Source organism: Triturus cristatus, chromosome 10 (genome assembly GCF_964204655.1).
Source record: "Triturus cristatus chromosome 10, aTriCri1.1, whole genome shotgun sequence".
Taxonomy (NCBI): Eukaryota; Metazoa; Chordata; class Amphibia; order Caudata; family Salamandridae; genus Triturus; species Triturus cristatus.
Window position 1 is genome coordinate 947,144,412 of NC_140593.1, and position 23,916 is coordinate 947,168,327.

At 43.4% G+C, this 23,916-nt stretch overlaps 1 protein-coding gene across 1 annotated transcript in view; it reads right to left on the reverse strand.

Annotated features, from left to right (window-relative positions):
• Positions 1-856: 856 nt before the first annotated feature.
• SEC22C (SEC22 homolog C, vesicle trafficking protein) overlaps positions 857-23,916 on the reverse strand; it is a 186,484-nt gene continuing 163,424 nt past the window's right edge. Inside the window, exon 8 of the mRNA XM_085628780.1 lies at positions 857-3,829. Coding sequence (XP_085484906.1) covers positions 3,629-3,829 — 201 coding nt within the window. The 3' untranslated portion in view covers positions 857-3,628. The remainder of the gene's footprint in view (positions 3,830-23,916) is intronic.

The following is a 23,916-nucleotide window of genomic DNA, read 5'->3' on the forward strand; positions in this document are numbered from 1 at the left end:
TTATCAGATATCCTTCCTACCACTCAGGTACTGCAATCAGATTTACGATATGTTTAGTCAAAATGAAAATAAATAAAAAAGTAATCAACCATTTTCCAAATAACTTTCTGCTCATCTCTGACTTTGATCTCCTTTCCTTTGTAGACTCTATGGGCATTTGAATTAAAACAGAGTCTATACTATACCAAGCCATTGCCTCCTGAGTGTTCTTCCTTATCGTCAGTCATCGTTGTTACAACCTTCTACTTGCCAAGAGTCCCATCACTTCCTGCCTTTAAGAGAGGTTGCACTATGACAGTTTCTCATGAAATCAAAATCTTGAAATGTGTAGCCTGGAATGTCTGTGCAAGATTTACAGTATGTCCAAGGGGCAGCTGCAAACTTTAATCTGAGAAACATTGCAGTGGATTGCCTTCTTTTCCAGAAGCTCATTATACCTGTAGTGAAGAATCCCATTTGTTTCCTTCTAAATCAATCTGCTTGTTATGCAGATTTGTCTTCCCAAGTTCTCTATTATATTGTTCTACCAAAGTACAGACATAAACTTCAGGCTAGCAGTAACCGACTTTCATCTTTTCTCAGATTCAATAAAGGGTTCTTAAAGAGATGGTTCCATCACAATGTAAGGATCTAAGCTAGAAGCCCTATTTATCAGAAGTTGTGTTCAATAAGTCTTCCAGTGTTGTATGAAGAAAACCTTACACAAAAGGCACAGAAACCTTCATATAGTAAAATGAGTCTCCAAAGTCTGAAAACCAAAGGACTATGCGTATTGCTTTAGGAACAGAATGCTAAATGAATCAGCAGTTACTTTACTGGACCTGAATAAGAACAGTATTTTCAGTACAAGAGAATCTTTTGTGTCTAAAATCCTTTTAATACAGGTGAGAAATCTTATAGTCTCTCCAATCGTTCTCAGGGTCAGGAAAGCTTTTCTTGGCCTCAGATTCAAGAGTATCGCTTCCAAACAGCACTTCTTGAGCACCCATGACCGGGGTACAAAAATTGATATTTTCTGTGCTGAAGGGAATCTTTGTAGGAGGTGATTCCTTCCTTTCAATTTTAGCATCCCCCAAAGGAGTTTTTCTTTGTTTTAAAGCAAAATAAACAAATTCAACCATTGAAGAAGAACAAACAGAAAGTTTCAATATGAGAGATGCGACTTTATGGGGATATGGCTCTATTTGATTCAAGAGAAGATTTGATGGTACCAGCCTAGCCACTGCGACTAGCATCCAAAACTGTGATTTATATTTCACTATCTTATTGATTTCTAAATCTCCCCAAGCCAGAACAGCATACCCCACAGGTACTCAGAAAACTGTGCATAATCCAGCCATACCAACTGTTACAACAAGTCTAAGAAATTACTTCAATGGTGTTACCCACAAAGGATCTTTTTTTATAAACAGTTCAATCAAACAGTCCTTTGGTGTTTAAAATTAAAGACCTAGTAAACTAAAATACATTGTAAAAAAATTATTGTAGCAAAAAAACGCTCTCAAGAGTAGAAAAATAAATTATAAGTGGTTATAGTGAAAAGTAAAAAAAGAACTGAAAGACAGAAATTTCTCAAAAACAGAAAGTATGCCTAACAATAAAGCAAAGCAGACTGAAACAGTAGCCTAGAGATGCTTTCATGTGGCTGGCAAGAAAAGTAAGGGAGACCCTGCAGAATCAAGGGTCATTCAACATCAACGTGTCATAATAGATACCATATTAATACTAAAAGATTAAAGAAATTACCATGACAAACCTGGATCCTGCCACAATCTCCATCAATACTGTACGTTTGAATCTACTGAAGATCTAATATAAGGAAAACTTAACATGAAATAAACAAGAAGATTATAAAACATTGTTTGTGCTCCACAAAGCATAAAGCCTGGATCTCCCTAGACGAACTCACATCAACTCCTACCTCAGGGAACTCCACTGGCTCTCTGTACAGAAAACATGCCAGTTCAAGCTCCTGGCCCATGCATACAAGGCCCTATATTACGGACCCGCCTACATGAACTACCGCCTGAACTTCCATCAGCCCACCAGACTTGTCTGCTTCGCTTTCTCTAACCCTCACCCCCGCGTCCGACATAGCAGATGCAGAGGTCACTCCTTCTACTACCAAGCAGCGTAGACATGGAAAGAGCTACCCTTTTATCTCTGGCCCTCCCCATCTCTTCCAGAGTTTTGAAAGTCCCTAAAGACCTGGCTAGTCAGCTAATCAACTGGACCCTGCCAGCACCTGGATACCATCATGGATGATCAGGATTGTTCTACAAATCTACTGATTGATTGATTTAAGCCTAGTTGTTTTTGTTCTTTTTCAGGGAATCTGTGCAATTGACCATGGCTATTAGTGAAAATGAAACAAGTACATACCTAAAAATACTTTGTACATTAAAAATATATGATCAGTATCATTTTAGAGCATACAACAGTAACTAGTGACACCAGAACACAAAAGTTATCAGTGCAGATAAGATTATCAGATGAAGACCCTAACAAAACCGATACATTTCAAAAGTGCAGGTTCATCGTTTATCAGCAACATAAGAGCTCAGACAACAAGAGTCATAAAACAAATACCCTGGCTATCGGGAAGGTTCGGTCATACTACTATAAAAAAAGGGAGCAAGGCATGAAAAATTCAATTTCTTCACCTTTTGCTAACAAAGATTAGTGGCAAATGGTCTGCATCCATCTCCAAAGGGCAACTGAAATCTTCCGATATCAAAAACGCTTCCAGGGAATCAAGAATAAATAGAAACTTAGCTGTGCAAAAAAATTAAAAGACCCCACATTTATGACAAACTTATTGAATATAGAAGGCATTTAACAAATTTGTCTGTAAAATGCAAAAAAGTAAAAACAGGATCTATTAGATTTTCGCAATTGTGGGTACAAGTAGAGTAAATCTTTGAGATGCCTTGAATACGTGCATGTAGCAATAACTGCTTTAAAGGCAGACAGCATCGCACTAGGTGGGCTTAGAAGCCAATTGAAAGGTGCAGTATTAGCTGCTTACCTAAGGATGGTGCATTTCTGATCTGAGATCTCACGTACACATCATACAGAACCTCATGAACCAAGCAACTGAAAACTGACTAGCACCTGAGAGACATGCTAACCCACCAATTAATAGCATAAATTCATATCTGGAGGAAAAAGCCAACCCGGCCACTTCTTTAAAAATATGTGTACATTTAGTAGAAAAGTATAAATATTTAACACCAAATTAGTTTTCAGACACACAGACATAAAAAATATCCTATGGATTTTCTATTTGTTTCTCCCTTCTTCGAAAGAAAGAACTATCATTCTAAATAAACATTTCCTTTAGGTTCTTGGTAATAAAATGTGTGATTTGTAGATCATGTTTAATCCCCTTAGGATAGCCGTGGCACACTGACTGCTGTAGGAAAATCCAATGCACCTCGGTTAGCAAGTTCAGATAAATTGCAATTCCAACTTTTTTTGCTTCAAAGACAAAATATTGTTTTGTTTTTTTGGTTTCAGAAGCAGGAGGCCCAATCCGACCTGGACAGCTGGTGACATAGCTGTGTGGAACTGTGGGTGAAGGTTTAGGACTATGAAAACAGGATACCAAAAGACATGTTTTGAGTTTTCAAACTCCGCAGTCCAGCTGCTTGTCTACAGGTTTCCTCGTTAATATTTGATATGCAGAAAGGGAAGCTACACCAGCGTGGAAGACGATTTGCCAGAAGTTCCTTAATCCATACAAGTATAGGTTGCAAATGCAAATAAAGGCCAACAGTCCAAGAGTCTTCAGTCTTCGCTCTGAACAGTAGAACAGGTACAAATAACACTAAAATGACAAAACCATGTAAATAATGTTAGATCCACAAATGCAAACATGACGTAATGTACAAAGAGAAAATCAAAGGGTATTCCCAGTGGATACTATCCATACATTACCAAACATAAACATTGAATGGAAAGGCAAGAAGACTGCATACGTCATCATAACAGCATAAAAAGAGTCTTTAACAGGGACAAAACCGAAATCATTATTATGACTGTCAGATTATGCCTATATCTGGACAATGTAACTGGTTGTGAGATACAACTGTATCCAACAAATATCACAAAGTCAATTTACTGAAAAAAAGTAATGGGCCAATGAAAGTCACGTAAATCTAATAGCAACAACATATTACAAATAAAGCTGTAGCCCTGGGCACTCTTGTTACCCATCATGCATGCTGTTTATCACTGACTGATCATGAATGCAGGGCTGGCTGTAATGCAATCAGAAGCAAGGAGGGTGGAGATTCTCATGTCAAAATGGTAACTTCTCAAACACGCTTGAGAGCACTAGTTCAGCATTATCACCATGTAAATTACAAACAACACATATTATCAATTTGACCTGCATAGAAGTAAAAACAAGATTTGAGCATGGTAAAATCAAGAGTCCTAGTGAAACTGAGACAAGTGCTCCACATCCGGGAGGACAGCTCTCAGTACTGGTGCAGGTAGCAGTGTGATCCTTGACGACAATTAAAGTCCACAAGGGCACACAAGAGGACCAAGCAGGACCTCTTTGAGCGTCTGTGCCTGACCACCCTGACATATGGGTACTAGACCTGAGCCATCTCAAAATATGTCTAGAAAGCTAATTAAGTGTGGCATTGGGCACCCAAGTCAGTTACGCTGGTAATGGGCTAATGCTCAAGCCTCGTCGAGCTGAAACTAGTAGTTACCAGTAACAGCCAAGAGGTGGTGTACCCAAAATCATGACACATTCAATGAGTAAGTATTTGTACAAGGGGGGTTGCACTCACCAGTCAGAGTAACTTCTTCAGCTCATCCCCTCTTCCACACAAGAAACGTTGGCCCAGCTGATATTCAACTCGAACAGGTATTTACATTTCTGGTAGGTACGAATGTCGCAGATCAATAAGAAATTAGTTACTTACTTATACCGTCAGGTCTCCAGTGTTGGTATCTTTCAAACATGCACATGCTTGAATCATTCCCTTTTTTCAGATTGGGAATATCTGGTAACATTAAATAGCAGTCAATACTGTTAAAATAGTCCTTGCCTCTACAACTGTTTTTAGAAGCCTATCTACCTAATTTCAAACAGCCAAACATCAGCCAATAAGGAAGTGTGAAGCGCTCCTACTTCCCCTAGGGGCCACCAGAGATCAGATGTCTACTGCACGTCGTATGTGAGGGAGTTGGCAAGAAGATCTCAGCTCTCATTTCTCTGTGACCTTATCCTCATGCTTTCCTGGTCTACCCTGGAATTGACCAAGAACTACCTTCAGCTTTTTTAGTGTGGTTTGGGGGAAAGCTCCATATTACGGGCCAGTAAGACCTCTCCTCTGTCACCAACTATCATCATGACTGACAGAAATCACTTTTCAAATTCTACTCTACCTGTGGCCTCAACAAAATGTATATTGATGACCCACAAGAACAATGTATTCATTGCCTTTATCCAGTGCACAAGGCTTCACGCTGCAGCATTTGTAAAACGTTTCCCTTCCAAGGCCCTAAAGAACGGGGAAAGGAGGTTGGCACGCAATTTACTGGAGGAAAATACTCTTCTTCTTAGGGGCATGTCCCCTTGTCTGGGGATAATTCTGAAAAAAGTACTCTCCCAAGCACTTCCATGAAGGCAGTGAAACAGAGGAAACGTGGAGTTTTCAGAGCAGGACTTACAACCTAAACCACCAACAGACATCTCCGTACAGAAAAAAATGGTGTTTCCTAAGGAAAGCACCCCAGGAAGGATGAACACCAACCTGCATAATTGACTACACGAACAATCTAGCCCCCTGGATGGACTATGGATTTTTCAAAGCTAGTTTACTTTGTCACTTATAAGGATGACAATAGGTCCACCCACCCTTATTCTGGCCTCTGAGTTGGAGGCAGATCTCAGGGACCAGGGCATTGCCCATGAGGAAGCATACCGTGCTACATAGCTAGATGTGTGTTACGTCCCTGAAATTGAGAAAGAGACCTTAGAAAGAGAGAAAGTCTACCAGGACTATAATCATCAGCCACAGACTTTCTTAGCTGACAACCCTCCTCAATCTTATAGACCTTGTTGTTACTATAAGGAACCAGATCGCATGCAGGTGCCCATTACATTTTTGACAACTTTGCAGCAGTTGATGGATGACTTTTAATGATTGCTTCCTCAACAGCCTGCTGGGAAGCCTACACCTGCCTCATTCACTGCCCCAATCATACCTACTCTACCTCGCCACCACCTCTGCCACTTGTGCCTCCTCCTGCTCCTTCACCCCTATGCTAACGGAGATACCTCTCAGAGCTGTCACGGACCCCATGGACCAGCTTACACCTATGGGCATGGTTGGGTTAACAGGGGTTAAGACTCATCGAATTTGGAGCATTCAGATTTGGAAGAAGGGGAACTCCCACAAGAACACGACAGATGCAATGATGAATGGGATGACTATATCTTACCCAAGGATGGTAATAAACCACCTGTTAAACCAGAATTGTCTCTGGATGATATAGCCCGCTTTGAGAGTCTGATAGAGAGGGCAGCTAAGAGATCCAATCTCCTGGTGGCATTCCGTGGAGCAAGTGCTTTCTTAAACTCTTTAAGGAATAGCCATGCAAAGCCACAAGGTCCTTACAATAATGGATTTTGTGTGGTCAGAAGGCCTAAGGTTGATGAAGACATCGGCTATGGTTCCAACAGTGGTACCCCATTGTAAGAGTAGTACAGGGCCCAAGATTTGGCCCCAGCCTGCCTTATGGGCCATCTGAAGCCAGACTCTGTTATTGTTAACCCGGCCCTAAGCAGGTCTAAGAACCCAATCACCCCATTGTCTGCATCTCTTGAAAGAGACAGCCGGCGGATAATATTTAATGTTACTGAGGATTCCCAGCCTAAAAATGGGGGGTGATTCACACATGTGAATAATAGAAAGATCAAAGGCTGGGGAAACAACTAGAAAATTCTTCATTTTCCTCACCACCAAGTACCTATTCATTATAATTATGATTATATTTCAATATAAAATGACACATGGTTGCAGGGGTGTGGTGTTCAATAAAATATCCACTTTTCGAAGGAACTGTCTTCAGATATCTACTAGTCCTATAAGAAAAAAAACACTTGTCTCTTTAGGTGCCATGCAGTGAGGTGACACATTATGGCAGCATTCTCATTATATCAGAGCTCTGATAACAGCCTTTTTGAATAAGCACGGGCTTATGAAATAGCAGGGTTTGGATTACAGCAAAACTGGCCAAACTGACAAAACTGATTTTGCCAAACTTCCAAAAATCTAGCCAAAAGGCTAGAAGTAGGTGGAAAACAACAGTCCCAGGCCTGCGAGTCTGTGTACACTCCAAACGAACATGTGTAAGGGTATTTGCCAGGTCTTCTCCAATCTCTTCCCACTCTGGAAAAGGTTGGAAATGTACTCTTTACAACGGTAAACTCTTCCACAAGGTGGAAAGAAAGAGTGTATAGTAAAAGTGAATTTGCAACAGATTTTCACATGAGCAGATTGTCATACATACTGCCCTTGTGCAAATGGAATTCTCAAAAATTTTATAAAAGTATGAGTTCCAGACCTAACCCTATACACTCTTGTAAATTCTTGAAAGTCGTAAGTTTGCACCAATGCAAGAATGAACATCTGCATGTGACTTTCTTGAAGAATCGGACCCCTAATCCATTTTCATGTTGCCCATAATGACAGATAAAGACATTACAACGACTCTCCAGTATTATTTAAGTTTGCAGTCTCGCTACAGATATTTCCAGCTATCTGTCAGAGACAGCACAGTATACAATAATCCAGAGAGTCCATCCCTGCCCAAGACTGGGTGGTTTTCGTGCCAGGCTCAGTTGCATTGCTCTTATTTATTGCCTTTTCTCTTTCTGTTTGGCTGATGGTAAATTTGTCATACATCCTTCTACGAACTGCACTGCATTTCAGAAAACCCAGACACATTTAAATAACCTTAGTTTACTCTATTTCAGTGCCACCTGGCGGTTTCTAGAAAAAGTGCAGCAGAGGTCTGGAAGATGTAATGTTGATCTTGACAGGCATTAAAGACTATTAGAAACAACACTGGGAATGCCAATTGGTCTCGCTTGTATGAACAGACCAGCGAAACCGACTGTATTGCAAATGCTTGTTTTGCATTACATTAAACACGTGTTATTATATGATGCCTGAGAGGCATTTAAATCTGCACAATACTTTAGCAAAACATCTGTTTGCAGGTTTGTTTGGAGGCATTTCATTTGGCAGGCAAACAATCACCAACTTTGTTTTCAGGCTTAAGCACCTGGTAAAAAGGGGAGTATTCTGGGAGCAATATAAAAAGCCTGACTTGTTACATTTTGAAAACACTTGTACACATTGTTATGACGGACCCACTGTCAGAAATGCAAGCAGACCTCATAGGTCAGTACATTTCCTTGGATTGCCCACCCTCATAGTAAAGGTTTCGCATTAATGAATCATAAACATAAGTCTGAACAACGTATATATATGGATACCAACTTTGTTTTAGTGACAAATAATTCTCTTTCACAGATCCATGCTGCGAACTGGCAGCCAAAGGGTTTGTGCTGCACAGGATTAGGTCTATTTGTTTGGTGGACAAAAAAAAACACGGAAAAAGTTGGTCCTGGACTCCAAACAATATGTCCATGGCATTGACTGGTACATACTGAAACATTATTGTAAGCCATAGCTCAGTTGTTGGCTGTAGATATTTTGTGTTTTCAGACAAACTGCGCTCATAGCCCTTCAATACAAAAAGTTACAAGTGGTCCTTTTAGGTTGAGCCTACCAGACAGCACAAGCTGTCTGCTAACGAAGGACCTATTGCCAACTTACAGCCTGTCCACTGCTTACATTTGATTTTGTTTGTTTGCCTATTATTTGACGGCTTTCCTTCTTCTTCTTGTGTTTGGCCCTAAATATCCTCTTTACTATCTTTTTGATTTGCCGACTTGCAGTCGCGGCACCTCGAGGGAGTGCTGCGGGGTGGTGGGGCGGGGGAGGGGCAGGGTGGGGGGTAGTAAACTCCAGCATTAGGCCGCCCGGAGTTAAGTACATAAATAAATAAATAAAACAAATTGCATTGTGCGCGCTGCAACGCAAATGGCGTTGCAGCGCGCGCAATGCAATTCGTTTTATTTATTTATTTATGTACTTTACAACGGTCGGCCGTATGGCGGAGTTTACTACCCCACAACCTGCCCCTCCCCTGGCCTTCCTCACCAGCCCGCAGCACTCCCTCCAGGAGCCGCGACTGCCGACTCGTGTCCCTCCACTGCTCAAGTTTTAGGGAATTACTTTCATTCAGCACTCCATGAAAGTGCATGCGTTTTTTCCACTAGCATATGCAAAGATGTTTTAAGGCATGGGCAAAGTGGGCTCTGGCCCAGGGCCCCAGCCTTTCAGGGGGCCCTGACAGAGCCAGCTCTGATCTGCAGAAAGTGTTGCCCTGATGACCTTGAATATTTAAAAAAATATATATATATTTTTTTCATTAGTAACACAGCATAGACAAATGGTAGACTACAGTTGTGCTAATTATTACCATTATGTGCATGTCTATACCAGCAACAGTTCACATCTCACAACTGGATTTTATATAATTTTTAAACATATTGTTTTAAATAGCATTTTCCTACAACTTATTTTTAATGTGGGGGATGTGTGAAAGTGAAACAGACATTTTGCAGAGAAATTTTGTTGTATCCAAAATCAATAAAAAAAGTTATTTTAGATCAAACAGGACCTCACAGATATGAAATGGGAGGATGTCACATGGATTATTTGTAGTAATATTACTGAGCTGCTGCTGTGTTACAATATTGAAAACATACATCACTGTCTGAGAACATATTTAGAATTTGGACGAGTGTGTATGTGCCCTGCCAGTGACCTAGCAGAGAAGGGCATGAAAGAGCTTAAAATGGATCATTAATTCAAAGCTGTTTCGAACAGGACCCCCAAAACCCGTTTGGCCCAGGGCCCCTAAAATCCTTAAGCTGTCCCTGCACATATGTCTTTTCTAACTCCCTCCTTTGTTTGCAGCTTCCCTCTCACACTCCTACCTCAAGCAGTTTCCATGTTGTCCCCCAAGCACAGCTCGTGCCGCTTTTTTATGTAACTTTGTGTCCTTTGTTCGCGGATACAGTGCGGCTCTTTCCCACCTGTTGTCTCCCCATCTCAGCCTAGTACTTTCAGATGCCGCCCTGCCCTTGTTCACAGGCTTTCTGGTAACGCACACATTAAGTTTGTCCAACTCATATTCTTAGGACAACACTAAAGGAGCAATCGGTAGTAAAAGCCAGATATTTGTGCTGTAGGAGCCCTCTGGCAGCAATTTCCACCCGTCCATTTTTAACTTAAACTGAAAGTGCCCTGGACAACGATTACTACCAGTCAGGATCTATGCAAGCAGCTGTTACTGGAATGGCTCTACACATTAGCCTGGGCTTTAAAAATCTGCTGCATTTTCAGTAAACGAGTTCGAATTTCGTCACCAGCTCTTTTTAAAACTTTCTTTAAAAGCGCATACAAACTTTAAGAAATTCATGCGCGTCAAAAATGTGTGGCCCTTCATAGCTGAAAGAGGTTGACTTTGATTTAAAATCAACCACCATTAGGAAGTGCTCAGATCGTGTTTATTATCTTAAGTAGCCCTTATATAAGCTCTAAAGCAACATATGAGCATTTGCCATGAAAATCCCATTGACGCTCCAATGTAGTCTAAAAGTCACTGGCCCGCCTCGCTCTTAATAGATTTATGCTTTCTGCTGAAGTAAATTACACAATTTCAACAGAAATGTGCTCATTTAGTCTTACAATTTGGCATCAAGCCATCTACAGTACTTCATGTCACACACTGATCAGGTCTGCAAAGGAAATCAGAAGTCATACTCAGCAGAAGTTCCACTTAACCCGCAGCTTACATAGGGGGTAAGAGGAATGTTTCAGGGAGGAATGCTGCTCTGACCAAAGGAAACTGTGCTTTAGCAATCAGAGGGGCAAAAGCACAGAAGCAGGTCCATGCAGGAGGAGACTGACAAAAGTACTCCATTTCTAGATGGAGAATTGTGTGTAATGGTAACACTGTCCCTTAAAACACTAAGACATGGGAGAAGTAAGGTATGGGGAGCTACATTAAAAAAAAAAAAGTTAAGGAGGGATTTTGCAAAGCTTGCCTCATGGAAATTCATGCAATCAATCACAGCAATCAATAACTGAAGAAGCAAGACTTTAACTAAGGTTTAGAACACTTTCACCTTTGTTGTTAGTAGTTTTGCAGGAGAAATAAGATTCGCTACTTGGTTAAATTTGTAATCTGGTTTTAATAAATCTGCATTACATTTTTTTAAGCATCATTTTTGGTTGCGCAATTTTAGTATATTGATTGGCGATCAACACTGCCCAAAAAGTATACATATTGCAAAACAAAACTTGGTTTCCAGGTCAAGAGAGGCAGAGCACAGAAACAAGCATGGAGAGCCTTGTGTAAGGTCCAGCATCATATACCTTACCATTTTATATACCCTTTCAATGTTCAGTCATAACAATGAATAAAGCATTCGTTTATATTAGCCAACGCCTATTAGTGACAACTGCTCCCAATCCTTTCCCCCTGGCATCCGTGGTCAAAACACTACGAGCAACAGCATCAAACCCATGCAAAGGAACCACATTACAAATGTCTTCCTTAATATTTTCAAACAACTTGGGCATTCTCATTCTACTCAAACTCCCGGCGATCTCTCAACATTTGTCACAATTCGCAGGGTTTGCTTGTGAAATTCTTCACAAACCTTGAGTAATACTCTGTCAGACCTAAGAATTAACTTGCTTCATCCTCACTTGTGGGTAGAGGAGCATCCCTATTTTTCTCAACAATTTCCTACTTTGGAAACGTTCCTGTCCCAAATACGTTAACATGTCTAAAGCAAATGTATTTTTTTTAAATTCTGCAGGTAACCCATTAGAAGGTAGGCTTTTCAACACCTTTCCCGATTTATGATCATGTTCCATTTCTTCGTTCACCATGACCAAAATGTCATCCTGGAAATAAGCTACTCCCTTGAGAGCCTTAAACAAATTATGCATTAATTGTTGAAATATGGTCACCGCTGACGCTAACCCAAATGGCATCTAAACAAACCTATAACACCCAACAGGCATGATTATGGCTTTGAATTCATGACTTGCAGGATGTGGGGGAATTTGATGGTATGCTCAAGTCAGGTCAATGGTGGAGAACAACTTCACACCTTTAGTCTTAGTCAACATCTCGTTAGTTTTATGAAAGGCAAACTTGTCCACCACAATATATTTTATGAAGATACCTTCAAAAAACACACAACCTAATCTGCTGTTGGCCTTCCTAGCAACAACCAGAGTTGCCAACCACACTGCACACTCTACAGACTCAATGATTCAATTTCTTTCCAACTTATCCATTCATTTGCCACTTCTTTCCTCACACTGAAAGGCTTGCTCCTTACTTTGTGGCAAACAGGTTCTGCACCTCCATTAAGTACAATTTTGTGCAAAAATCCTTTTAGTTTTCCAACCTTCTCTTAAAATGCTTCAGGAAAGTCGTTAAATAACTTCCCTTCAACAATTCCTACAGGCTCTCCCAACAGTAGCACTTGTTCCCTGCTATTGGGATCAAGTGTGATACCTAAAGCCCTTTTGTCAATCCACCCCAGGACAGAGGACCTTTCACCGCTACGTACAATTTGCCTGAAGTCTTCCTGTGTTTGAATTAAAGAACTGCAGTCCTATACCCCAAAATTGGTATTTTTTCACCTGTGAAGGCTTGTGGGTAAATTTCGGAGTCATTCAGTTCAGTACCCAGGACATTTGCAAACCTTTCCTCCCATAATTTTTTGTCCACAATAGCAAGCATAAGCTGAACCTGAATCTGCTACTATGAACAATTCTATGCCACCTTTATTAATTAAACATGAAGATTTGTTCTTTGAGTTCACATACAGATTTAAGATTGGACAATCAACACATAAAACACTCATTTTAGTAATCTTCGTTTATTGTTTGACAGTTATGTTATGTTATTGCCACTTGCTATAGTGCAGCGACTCACACCCGGGGATGAATCTTGGTGCTTCACTGAGGCCAGCAAGGTATATTAGAACAGCCATGACCTCAGAAGTCTAATGAACTGTCCAGTTCCGTGCATAGGTGAATTTACAGAATAAGTTTTTTTCCAACGGAACGGGGCAAGGTACAAGCAGGATCTGTCCCCAGATCTTGAAGTGCGGGCACCAGGAATCCGTACCAGAGCTTTGATTGTGGACCTAAGCCGTGTGGGGTGGCAGTAGTGGCAGAGCCTTCTGTGAGTGTGAGCTAAAGAACAATAATGGATTAAACCCAGATCTGTGACTGGGGGTGAGTGTCTGAAAAGTTTCAGCGCTCCGTCCACAATCTCCTTGTGTTTGATTTCTTAACTTAAACCAGGAGTACAGTTTATGACAACATTCCTGCCATTTTGGGTACCTCTCAAATTTTGATCTCACAGTCCCATATCATTAATCATGCACCCATAAATTCAGAGCCTTCGGCTGATGTATATAGGAATCTAGTGGGACCCTTCCAAGGCTCCCTCTCCCCATTCCAGAGGAAAATCACAGCGATGAGCCCCATAATCCTGTACTTGATGTTACATTGACCCTCATGCTAGTTAGTGCCAGTGCAAGTTTTAAACACTTTGTGGGTCCTTAGCACGCCTCAGCGCTGTTGGCCATGGCATGGACTCATCTCTGGAACAATACTTCTCTCCTGAAATTGCCTCAGGTCCTTTTTTAGTCCACACAGTTTACATCCTCGGAGTTAAAATGTAATCAGACCCAATACCCTTACCCTGCCAAGTAACCTCTGCAGGTTTTCCCCTTTGAAAGGTGAGGGGCTTTTTGAACAAAAATAGCAAATCATTAGCCATGACATCCTTTGTGAGCTAGCTAGTGCCATATCCTTTACTTAGGTTACCTACATTTCTAGCTCATCATTTACATGAGCTACAGATCCATTCTATTCAGGTTGTTGCTGCCTCCCCTTGATTCTGCCATGTATATCCTCTCCTGGCTAGGCTCCACTGGTTGCCAATCAAGGACTGTGAACTGTTCAAGGCTCTGTGCACATCCACCATGCCATGCATAGCCAATCTCCAACATTAATTAAAGACAGGCTTAAGTTAAAACCACCTACCATTCATCTCAGATTTTCTAAGTCTCCTCCCTTATAATGCTTAAATTTAACACAGTATGAATTGGTGGGCATAAGATCCTCTGGTTTAGCTCCTGAGCTGTGGAACCCACTCCTATTGGACATCATCTCTATTCCCTCATTAATAATTAATAAAGCCTTTATGATGTGGCTCTTTAAATACAGTCTGTGCTTATTTACCTTTTTAGGTCTCGCTTGACCTATACAAAATGTGATTTGCTTCCGCCCAGTGGATTATCTCTTGCACTGATCATGTTATTGGCTGTTCAATGCATCATTCCACCACATATGAAGCCCTTTTATTACGACGCATGGAGAACTATTTTACATCTTAAAAGTACACTGAATTATAACAGTTCAAATTATTTATCTCACAGATGCATTCTATGCAGACAGCAAGTTGGGTTTATTTCCTTGATTAGATTGCATCAATGAGTCAGGCTTCAGACAACTAGCAGGCAGAATGATACTCGAACAAAGGGAGTGCTGATGAACCCTTAATTTAAGCATTTGTATTGGTCTCAGCTGGATCTGAAAATAATAGGCCTCCCTCAATTAGCTACTCTGAACTCAAAGCATACAGTGTGGGCACACCTAATTTTGGGGCTATTTACGAGTCTGGCGGTTTATGGACTGCCAGACTCGCAGGGATGCAGCGGCGGTCTTCCGACCGCCCTATTAATCTCGGCTGGTTGGGCCGCCCTGCACCACAGCAACCGCCAGGGATTAGAGATCTCTGGCAGTGGCGCAGTGGTCTTTTCGGAGACCGCTGTGGTCCTGCTAAGCATATTAAGAGTTTCCTCTCCGCTGCGGTTGTCATAGTAGTTCCACCTCCATGATAAACGTAGCAGAGGGAAAACCTACAGGGCCCCTTGCTGCCTCTAGGCCTGGGGATGCATGCAGGGGGTGGCACATGTTGTGCCCCCTTATGCATGCACCCCACTACCTGCATGGCATGGACTGCACCAGTCAATGCCATGCAAGTACTGATTTTGATATTCCCATTGCAGTTCCTTTTTCATAGGCACTGCTGTGCGAATACCATAGAACCGCCCGCCAGACCAGGAGAAAACTCCTAATCAGGCGGGTGGTTGAACCATGGGTTTAGATGTGAGGGAGCGGGGCGGTCCTGCATCGCCAAACTTGTAATCAGGCCCTATGTCTGGTATCTGCACATTACTTACTGCCTCAATAATTCCTTCTGGATCCTTTTGTTTCAAGTTCTGATTTGCAGATTAGCATGAGAAAGTTTTAGGTCTCGGTTTCGGGACATTATCTTCCCATACATTGGGCCTACAGCCTGCCCATAGCTTGTCATTGGTGTTCACTTCAGAGTCGCTCCCATTTGCTCCGTTCCCGTTTGTGAAGGCATGCATGCTTCATGTCCTCTTCTTGTGTTTGTCCCAATCCTGGAGCATGGATCAAGTACTTTGTCCTTCAACTGCTTCAGTTTTTGGAGCTATGTGTTTGTGTTCAAGCACTCCATATGAGTGCTTGTGTTTTAAGGTTGTCTCCCATATCCCTGTCCAAGTTGCTGCTTTATTTTCCCACCCACCACCTGTCCATGTTGTTGCTTGTCCCTCCCAGCCTCCTGCCCCAGTCCAGTCCATTCTTTTCCACACCCTGCAACCTTGTTCATGTTTGGCTTTTCCCATGTTTGTCTGCTCTCTCCCTCCCGTTGTTGTGTTGGCTTCTGCCCTTCAACCCATTTTCAGTGTATTGGCCCTCTCTCCTATTGTCCCAGCCACCCTAACAAAACAAAGCTCTATGATGTGGACATCGGTGGCCGAGTCATAGCGCTTTTCAACCATCTCCCCAACAGCCAATCACTCCCTCCCGTGTTGTGTTGCTTGTCTTGTCCCTCCTGCTACACAAAAAAGCGCCATGATGCAGCTAGCGTTGCCTCCGTCATACTGCTTTTTTCCATAAACTTCAGCCATCCTGAACAATAGCCATGTAGCTATACAACATGGCTACAAAACACTGACATTGACATTGACAAAGCCAATAGCTGAGACCTGTTGGCTTTGCAAATGTTTTTTTTTTTTTTGTTGGGCTTCGTCTGTTGCCACGATTTGGTGCCTTGTCCATCCCTCTCTTGATGTCAGATGCCCGCCCCGGAAACCCAGGTGTGTGGTCGCCATCTTCAGATTCTTTTCCACAGCGATTTAGCTACTCAATTTACTCCAACTGGGCTTCACCTAGTCTTTTGGTTTTGCCTGTATCTCCTTGTCTTCTTGGTTTCACCTCATATCCTGGGGAGGCTGGTCGGTCACATGTAAAGCCAGAAAAATCCTTCAAAATGCAAAACTACTCCTACTGGTAAGTAACCATTTCATTTTGCAGTGTGAATCTGCTCTGGATTTGCATGCTGTGCATTGACTTTTTAGTGGTATCTTTGTTTACTGTGGTGGTTGGGTTTGAAATGAGGTGAGATTTGCAAACAAACAATTTAGTACTCTCTGCACCACTTGTGATTCTTCCTCACCTGGATGATTATGCAGTAGTGCTTTTGTAAATGTGTGGATTGATGACCAGGTGGCTGCCATACATATGTCACGTAACGGGGCATATGCTAGGAAGGCTAGGGTTGCTCCTTTCTTGTTGAGTGTGCTTTGCCCAGGGCTATTCACTTTGTGATAGATGCCATTAGTAACTGGCACATCCTTGTTTTTGTCTGGGAAGGATACAAAGAACTGTTTCCCTTTGCTGATCGTTTTTATCCCCTCTCTAGATAGTTCAAGGGAATTGGGTTACTGGGGAGGAGGTGAAATCAATACCGCAAAATTGCATTCAGTAGAACTGGATATATGCAATTTTAAAGATTTAGTAAAAATAGTGCTTAAAAGCACAAAGTACCAGGAAAAGACACAAGTTCAGGCCAACCAAAATGGACCGCAGGATGGATACAATGACCAATTTAGGCCTGCTGAAAAGGTACCTTAAATCCTGGATAAGTAGCGTTGCGAGGTCCCGAGTCAACGCTGTATAGCGCAGCTGCAGTTCCTGGAAGCTGCGCAGATGCAATAAGAGGTGCTGCATCAAGGATGTATTTCGCAGTGGCAGTTCGAGAAGCCGCCGGGCTGTGATGCGAGGTCCTGCTTTGAGGATAGATCGCACAGTGGTGCTTCTACGGGACTGCAAGTTCCTGCATCAGGATGCGTCGCGAAGTGGCGTTTGCAATATGAAGCTGCAAGGCTAAGTGTCACACCGCATCGGTTCTGCTAGGACCACAGCTGGTCTGGTAGAGCAACTTCAGGCTCTCTTCCAAAGGTCAAGTGCTGGGGTGGCGCTACTTGGAGAGGGCAGGATTCACAGCAGGCAGAATCCAGGCGCAGAGTTAGGGGGGTTGGAGCCTTTTCCTCCCTGAGATCAGGAAGCCAGCCAACTAGCCCTTGGAGTTACTCTGGTGGTCCTGGTTTCAAGATGCAGGTCCAGTCCTTTTGACTCAGGCAGCAGAGTAGCAGTCAATCTAGCAGCAGAGTAGCACAGCAGTCCTTCTTCGGAGTCTTTCACAGGTCCAGATGTGTACTAAAGAGTTGGGACAGAGGGTCCACTATTTATACCTGGTGCCCACTTTGAAGTAGGAGAAGCTTCTAGAGTTGTCCCATTACATATGTGTCTGGAAATTTCCTGCTTCCCTGTCCTGGCCCCAGTTTGTCTGAAGCCACAAAAGACTTGCGTGAAACTCTTTTTGAGTGTGCCGAGGCAAAGGCTTTGTGATGTGCAAGTAGGGTAGGTAACAGCTCTATCTCTATCAAGTCAGAGATAACCCATCCTGCCAACACCTATTTCCTCTTTGTCTCACTGGGTGGGAGCAATACACACAGACCAACAACCAGCTACACCTAGTCTTGAGACCCAAGCTGCAGGCACGAAATGGCAGGGACAGGAAAATACCAACTTTTGAAAAGTGAACTTTTCAGAACATTGACTAAAAATCCAACTTTACCATTAAAGATGGTTTTAAATTACAATTCTGTAGACCCCAAACTCGATATTCGTACTTACTCCCAACTGAAAGTTATCACTTATTAAATGTAATAAGGTAACCTAATGTCATACTCTGGGAGAGGCAGGCCTTGAATTAGTGATAAATTAATGTATGCGTTATTCACTACCAGGACATGTCAAAGTTAAAAGTACATGTCCCACTTTGCAAATGCACTGCACCCTGCTCTACGGGCTGTTTAGGGCCTAACCTAGGGGTGACTTATATGAATCAACAATAAAGGTTTAGGCCTGGCAAAAGGTTTATTTTGCCAGGTCGAAATGGCAGATTAAACTGCATGCACTGGCTGCAGTGGCAGCAGGAGACATGTAAAAAGGCTACTTAAGTAGGTGGCACAATCAGTTCTACAGGCCCGCAAATAACATTCAATTCACAGGCTCTGGTAGATGTGGTACCATTTTACTAGGGACTTGTAAGTAAATTAATTGTGTCAATTGTGTGTGAGCCAATTCCATCATGTTTAAAGGAGAGGCACAAGCACTTTAGCATTGGTTAGCAGTGGTAAACAGCAATTGCAGTCTGCACATTGTTCTGTGACACGTCAGCTTGAAAAACAATGTCTGTCTTTCCCATTGGGGGGTTAGCAGGATTAGCATTATAAGGAACTGTTTGCATTTGTTGATCACTAGTGATGGTAGCAAGTTTGGGGGAAAAGCGAATGCAAATTTCCCTGACCAGTCTATTGACCATGCATTCCCCAAAGAGTGATGGTGTGGGTGCCTGGAGGCAACGTTCAGCATTTGGCATTCGGTCATGCTGCAAACAGGTCCACCTCTGGTGTCCCCACCTTCGGAACATCATTTTGACCACTGTCTACTTTAGTTCCCACTCATGTGAGACAGTTGCTTGTCTGTTGATTTTGTCTGCTTCCACATTGTCCACCCCAGATAGGTGTACTGCTGTTACGGTTGTCTTTCTTTGAATGGCCCACTTCTACATTTTCAGCATCAGTTTTGATAGGCTGAAAAACCTCATCATCCCCCCTCCCCACCCCTGAGTGTTGGGTTAGAACTTCATAGTTGTGCAGTGCATCTAAATTTGTATTGGTTTTCCCCATAAATGTGTCTGGAACACCTTTAGGGCAAGGAACGCTGTCTTTAGTTCATTATGTTTATGTGCTGTCTCATTTCCTCTAGTTTCCACACTCCTCTGATGTTGAGCCTCCCCATATGTGCTCCCCATCCCAGTGCGAGAGATGTCTGTGGTGATGGTCACCGTCGGAGTTGGTAATATGAAGGATCTTCCCACTGTTATGTTCTTTTCAGTCCATCATTCCATTTCCTATTGTACTTTAAGTGTGACAACCACTAGATCCTTCCAACACCCTGTTGCATGTGACCTTTGGTTCTGGTTCCATTCCTGGATTGGTCTCATGTGTAGCCTCGTGTATGAATTAAGTGGGATGAAGCTATCATGACTAGAATCTTTCCCACATCCTCTCTGTCAGAAACGGTGAGCTTCCTGCATTATTGCTTCGACTCCTGTCACTGGGAAACATTCTTGGATGTGTTGTACTGATTCTTGCTCCTAGAAAGAGCTTTTCCCTTTCTGATATAGATGATGTTTTTTCTGTGTTTACAGATAAATTATCTGTGGAGTGTTTCCATCACCGTTTTGATGCTGGTTGAACCTTTGAAGAAGGAACTTGCTTTAACCAGTTTGTCGTCTTGGTAGCGGTACATAAATATTTCCCTTCTTCACAAGTGCACTGCTACAGCTGCTAAGCATTATGTGAGCACTCTGGGTGCTGATGTTATTCCAAAAGGTAGTACTCTGAATTGGTAGTTTGTCCTATTAGTAAGGTGAGAACCTCTTGAGTCTGCAGTTTATTGGGATGTGCAAATAGGCATCTTTTAAGTCTATGGTTGCTTTGTAATCGGCTTCCTGGAGTTGCGAGATGACATCTTGCAACACTGTCATCTTGAATCTTTGTGTCTTTATGAATTTGCTTAAGAAGTGGAGATCTAGTATAGGTCGTAGTGGTCTGACCGGTTTTGGAACCAGAATATATGTTGAGTAGTTTCCTTGATTGCTCTTCTTTGTGTGTACTCTTTCTATTGCCTGTTTCTTTAACAGTTCTTTCACCACCCACTAAAGATATGATCTTTCCTGTTCCGTATGTGGTCTTTCTTTTGGTCCCTGTATTGGGGGGAGAGAGGTGTTTTAGTAGTTCTATGCAATATCCATGTTAGCTGATGTTTAGAATCTATTTGTTCGATGTGACCTGGTCCTGCAGAACGGTCTCTATTATTCCCCCTACACGTGTTTTGAGTGATGGGCGCTGCTTCTGCAAGTAACTTGCTTGCAGGCCACTATTGAGTTGTCCCGTGTCTGGCATGACTGTTGGAAGAGTTGGTGCAGAATAGTGGGTGAAAATACCCCTCTTCAAAACTATAAAGCCCCCATGGACTTTGCGATAACTGTGGCTCCAAGTCCACAGTCTCACTTCCCTCCTGGTTCTTTTCTGTCAAAGGTTTTGATAGAATGTAAAGTTCGCAGAGGGAAGTGTAGAAATCCTTCTTACTTTGGAGGAGAAAAGCCATCTCGCTTCGAGACGTCTTTTTTTCCGCTCAATCTCGAGCTTTCAGTCTTTGGTGTCAAGTTCGCTCAGCAGCCTCTTTTTTGGCATTGGTGTTTTGGCTGCTGGTTTGTTTAGCCTCTGTCGTCCTCAATCATCTTTGAACACAAAGTCTTATTGGAGGATCGGCCTCCTGAGGTGTCCTTGGTGTAGAAGCCGAGGGACTCTTTCAATTTGGACGTGCCATCCGCCTGTCGGTTTTTTGACACCGAGGCAGTCTTTTGGGGTTTTTCAGTAAGATGGTCTCTGCTCTCTTGGCTCTCGTTTTTCTGCATTACCTGTCATTGTTTCTTCTTGTGTTTCCGTGTTTTCTTCAACGTCGATGATCTCTCTTTAAGGATCTGAGCCCTCTCGACTCCCTCAGCAATGTTATTATCATCCTCGCTCAATAGATTGCGGTCTCTCAGCGACAAGCTTTCCTTCTGTGCTTGCATGGTGTAGTGTGCCTGTCTCTGTTTCTCACTGACTTTCAGCATCTTTAGCCTGAACTCGGTGCACAGTTCGAAGCCCTTATTATTGTGGTCTCTCTGCAGACAGAAGTGGCACACAAGGTGATTTTCCCTCTGTGCAAACTTGTGGTGGCACTTCAGATAGAACCTAAAGGGCGTGCTCTCCATATCCCCTAGGGCAATGTGCCCCTTGGCTACGCATTATCTGACCTCCCTCAGTCATTCGCCCACAGGCCCCAACAACTTCTTCATTGTTTCGCAGCGGATACCTTTGTCGATATCGGTTATACTCCACTTCTTTGCACTACAGTGTTATAGTCGACTAATGTTTTGAATTGTCAAAGTCGCTTTTTCCTTTTTCTTCTTTCAATGTTCGGAAAATCTTCAGCAGTAGCTTCCAGGCCCAACGGCGGAAAAAAGAATCTGAAGATGGCAGCCATGCAGAGGAGTTTCCGGGGCAGGCATCTTGTCAAGAATTCCTGTCATACGAGGGGAGGAAAACGGTAACCAGCGAAAACGGACTACATCTCCCAGGATGCTTAGCGGTTGAGAGGTTATGTAAACAGGAGAGCTGTTACATAACTCAAGGGAAACACGCCCTTATGTAAACAGGAGAGCTGTTACATAACTCAAGGGAAACACGCCCTTATGTAAACAGGAGAGCTGTTACATAACTCAAGGGAAACACGCCCTTATGTAAACAGGAGAGCTGTTACATAACTCAAGGAAAACACGCCCTATAAAGGGAGGAACCGGGAGGTACAAGGCTGTCGGATATTGTGTTTACACCGACGTACCTGCTTCGTGAAGAGCAGTGTTCCGGAGTGGTGCTCCAGTAAGGCAAGAACGGAGGTAGGTCGAGTCGTTACTCCCTGGGCCGTGTCTTGCCCCATCGTCACCTGTGAAGGACCCGGAAGCTCTACCGGTCAACCATTGAGCTTCGCTTTTTGACTCGGCTGAGTCCAAGCGCAGTGGCGCTTTTGCTGGTTGGAGTCGTAACTCCCAGCCCGACCAGAGACACAGGGACTGCCAGCTGTAACGCACACCAGGAGGTGTTTGCCGCGTTACAGACTCGGAAGTCCACAGGATCGATCGAGCGGCTGCTCTCGGTTCAGTCTTCTTGCTTGTGATTGGGGTATCGGTGACGCATCACCAGGAGGTGACTCCGCGTCCCGGTGCAGTCTGAGGAAGAGGTTGAGCGGCTGCTCCCTTCAGGTAGAGACCCCGGCTGGGTGTTTCCCTGACTCCTCGATTCTCCCCAACACTCTTCGTGCCCCTCACAGCCTACCGATTGGCATTGTCGGCCATTTCATTTCTGCCCTCTGTTGGCATACGCCGGGATCGGCGTATATGCAGAGGACGGTTAGGACCATCCGTGCTGTGGGCTGGTAACGTACTTAGCCTGGAGGATTCCAGTGACTATAACTTTTGTTTGTTCTTTGTATTTTATTTGCCTTCATTAAAAGAACTAACCCTTCACAAGTGGTTGCGTCCTCATTGTCGTGTCTGTTAAACGATCCTGAGACGTTCAGGGCGTTACAAAATATCCGACCTTAATAACACTAACTGTCTCCCGGTCGATAACAGACATGGCAACACTTGATGATGTGCTGGCTGCTTTAGCGGCCATGCAAGTTGAAGTGGCTGCCTCTAGGCAAGAAACAGCCGATGTAAAAGCCAGACTGGATGCTATCCAATTGGACCCGCTCACGCCCAGCACCTCCCTCACGAACCAGACCCCTGCGGTAGTAGTGGAAATGCCGGTAGCCATCCCCTTGGCAACACCAGAGAGGTACAGTGGGGATCCTAACACAGTGCAGGTATTCCTCACACAAGTGGCGCTACATTTATCGTGCAAACCAAAGGCGTTCCCCACGAGTCAGGCTCGTGTGGCTTTCCTTATATCCTATTTGGCTGGAAACGCGGCACAATGGGCCGTACCTCTGGTGAGCAGGGACGACCCCCTCTTATGTGATTGGGGTGCTTTTCGCGAGGAATTCCTGAAGGTATTCGACAGAAGGGCTGACTCGTACACGGCGGACCGTGAAATGCTTGAGTTGAGACAGGGATCCAACGACCTGGTGCAGTATCTCAACGCGTTCCGAAGGCTGGTTGCGGAAACCAAGTGGCCTGTTGCTAAACAGACGGCGCTCTTCCATCAAGGGCTGTGCGATGAGCTCAAGGACGCCGTGGCTCATATTGACCCTCAACCCAAGACATGTGAGGGCCTTATCAACCTGGTATTACGGCTGGAACATAGGCTAAGTGAAAGAAAGGGGGATCATGGGAGAAAAGGAAAATCCCTTCCATCCTATGTGACGGTGGGAAGTCCTGAAACTTCCACCGCATCCAAGGGAGAACCCATGGACATCAGCGCAATACGAGCGAGCCTCACAGCCACGGAGAAAGAGTCACGCCGTAAACAAGGATTGTGTCTATATTGTGGCAAAAAAGGCCACTACGTACGTGAATGCCCTGCCAAACCGAAGACGTCACGTTATCGGGCCAACCGGTCGGTAACAGCCGTGGTGGACATACCGGCGGAAAACTAGAGGACTCCAAGACCAGAGAAGGGGCATCTCGGAGTCACTCATCCATCCCTTCACTTTC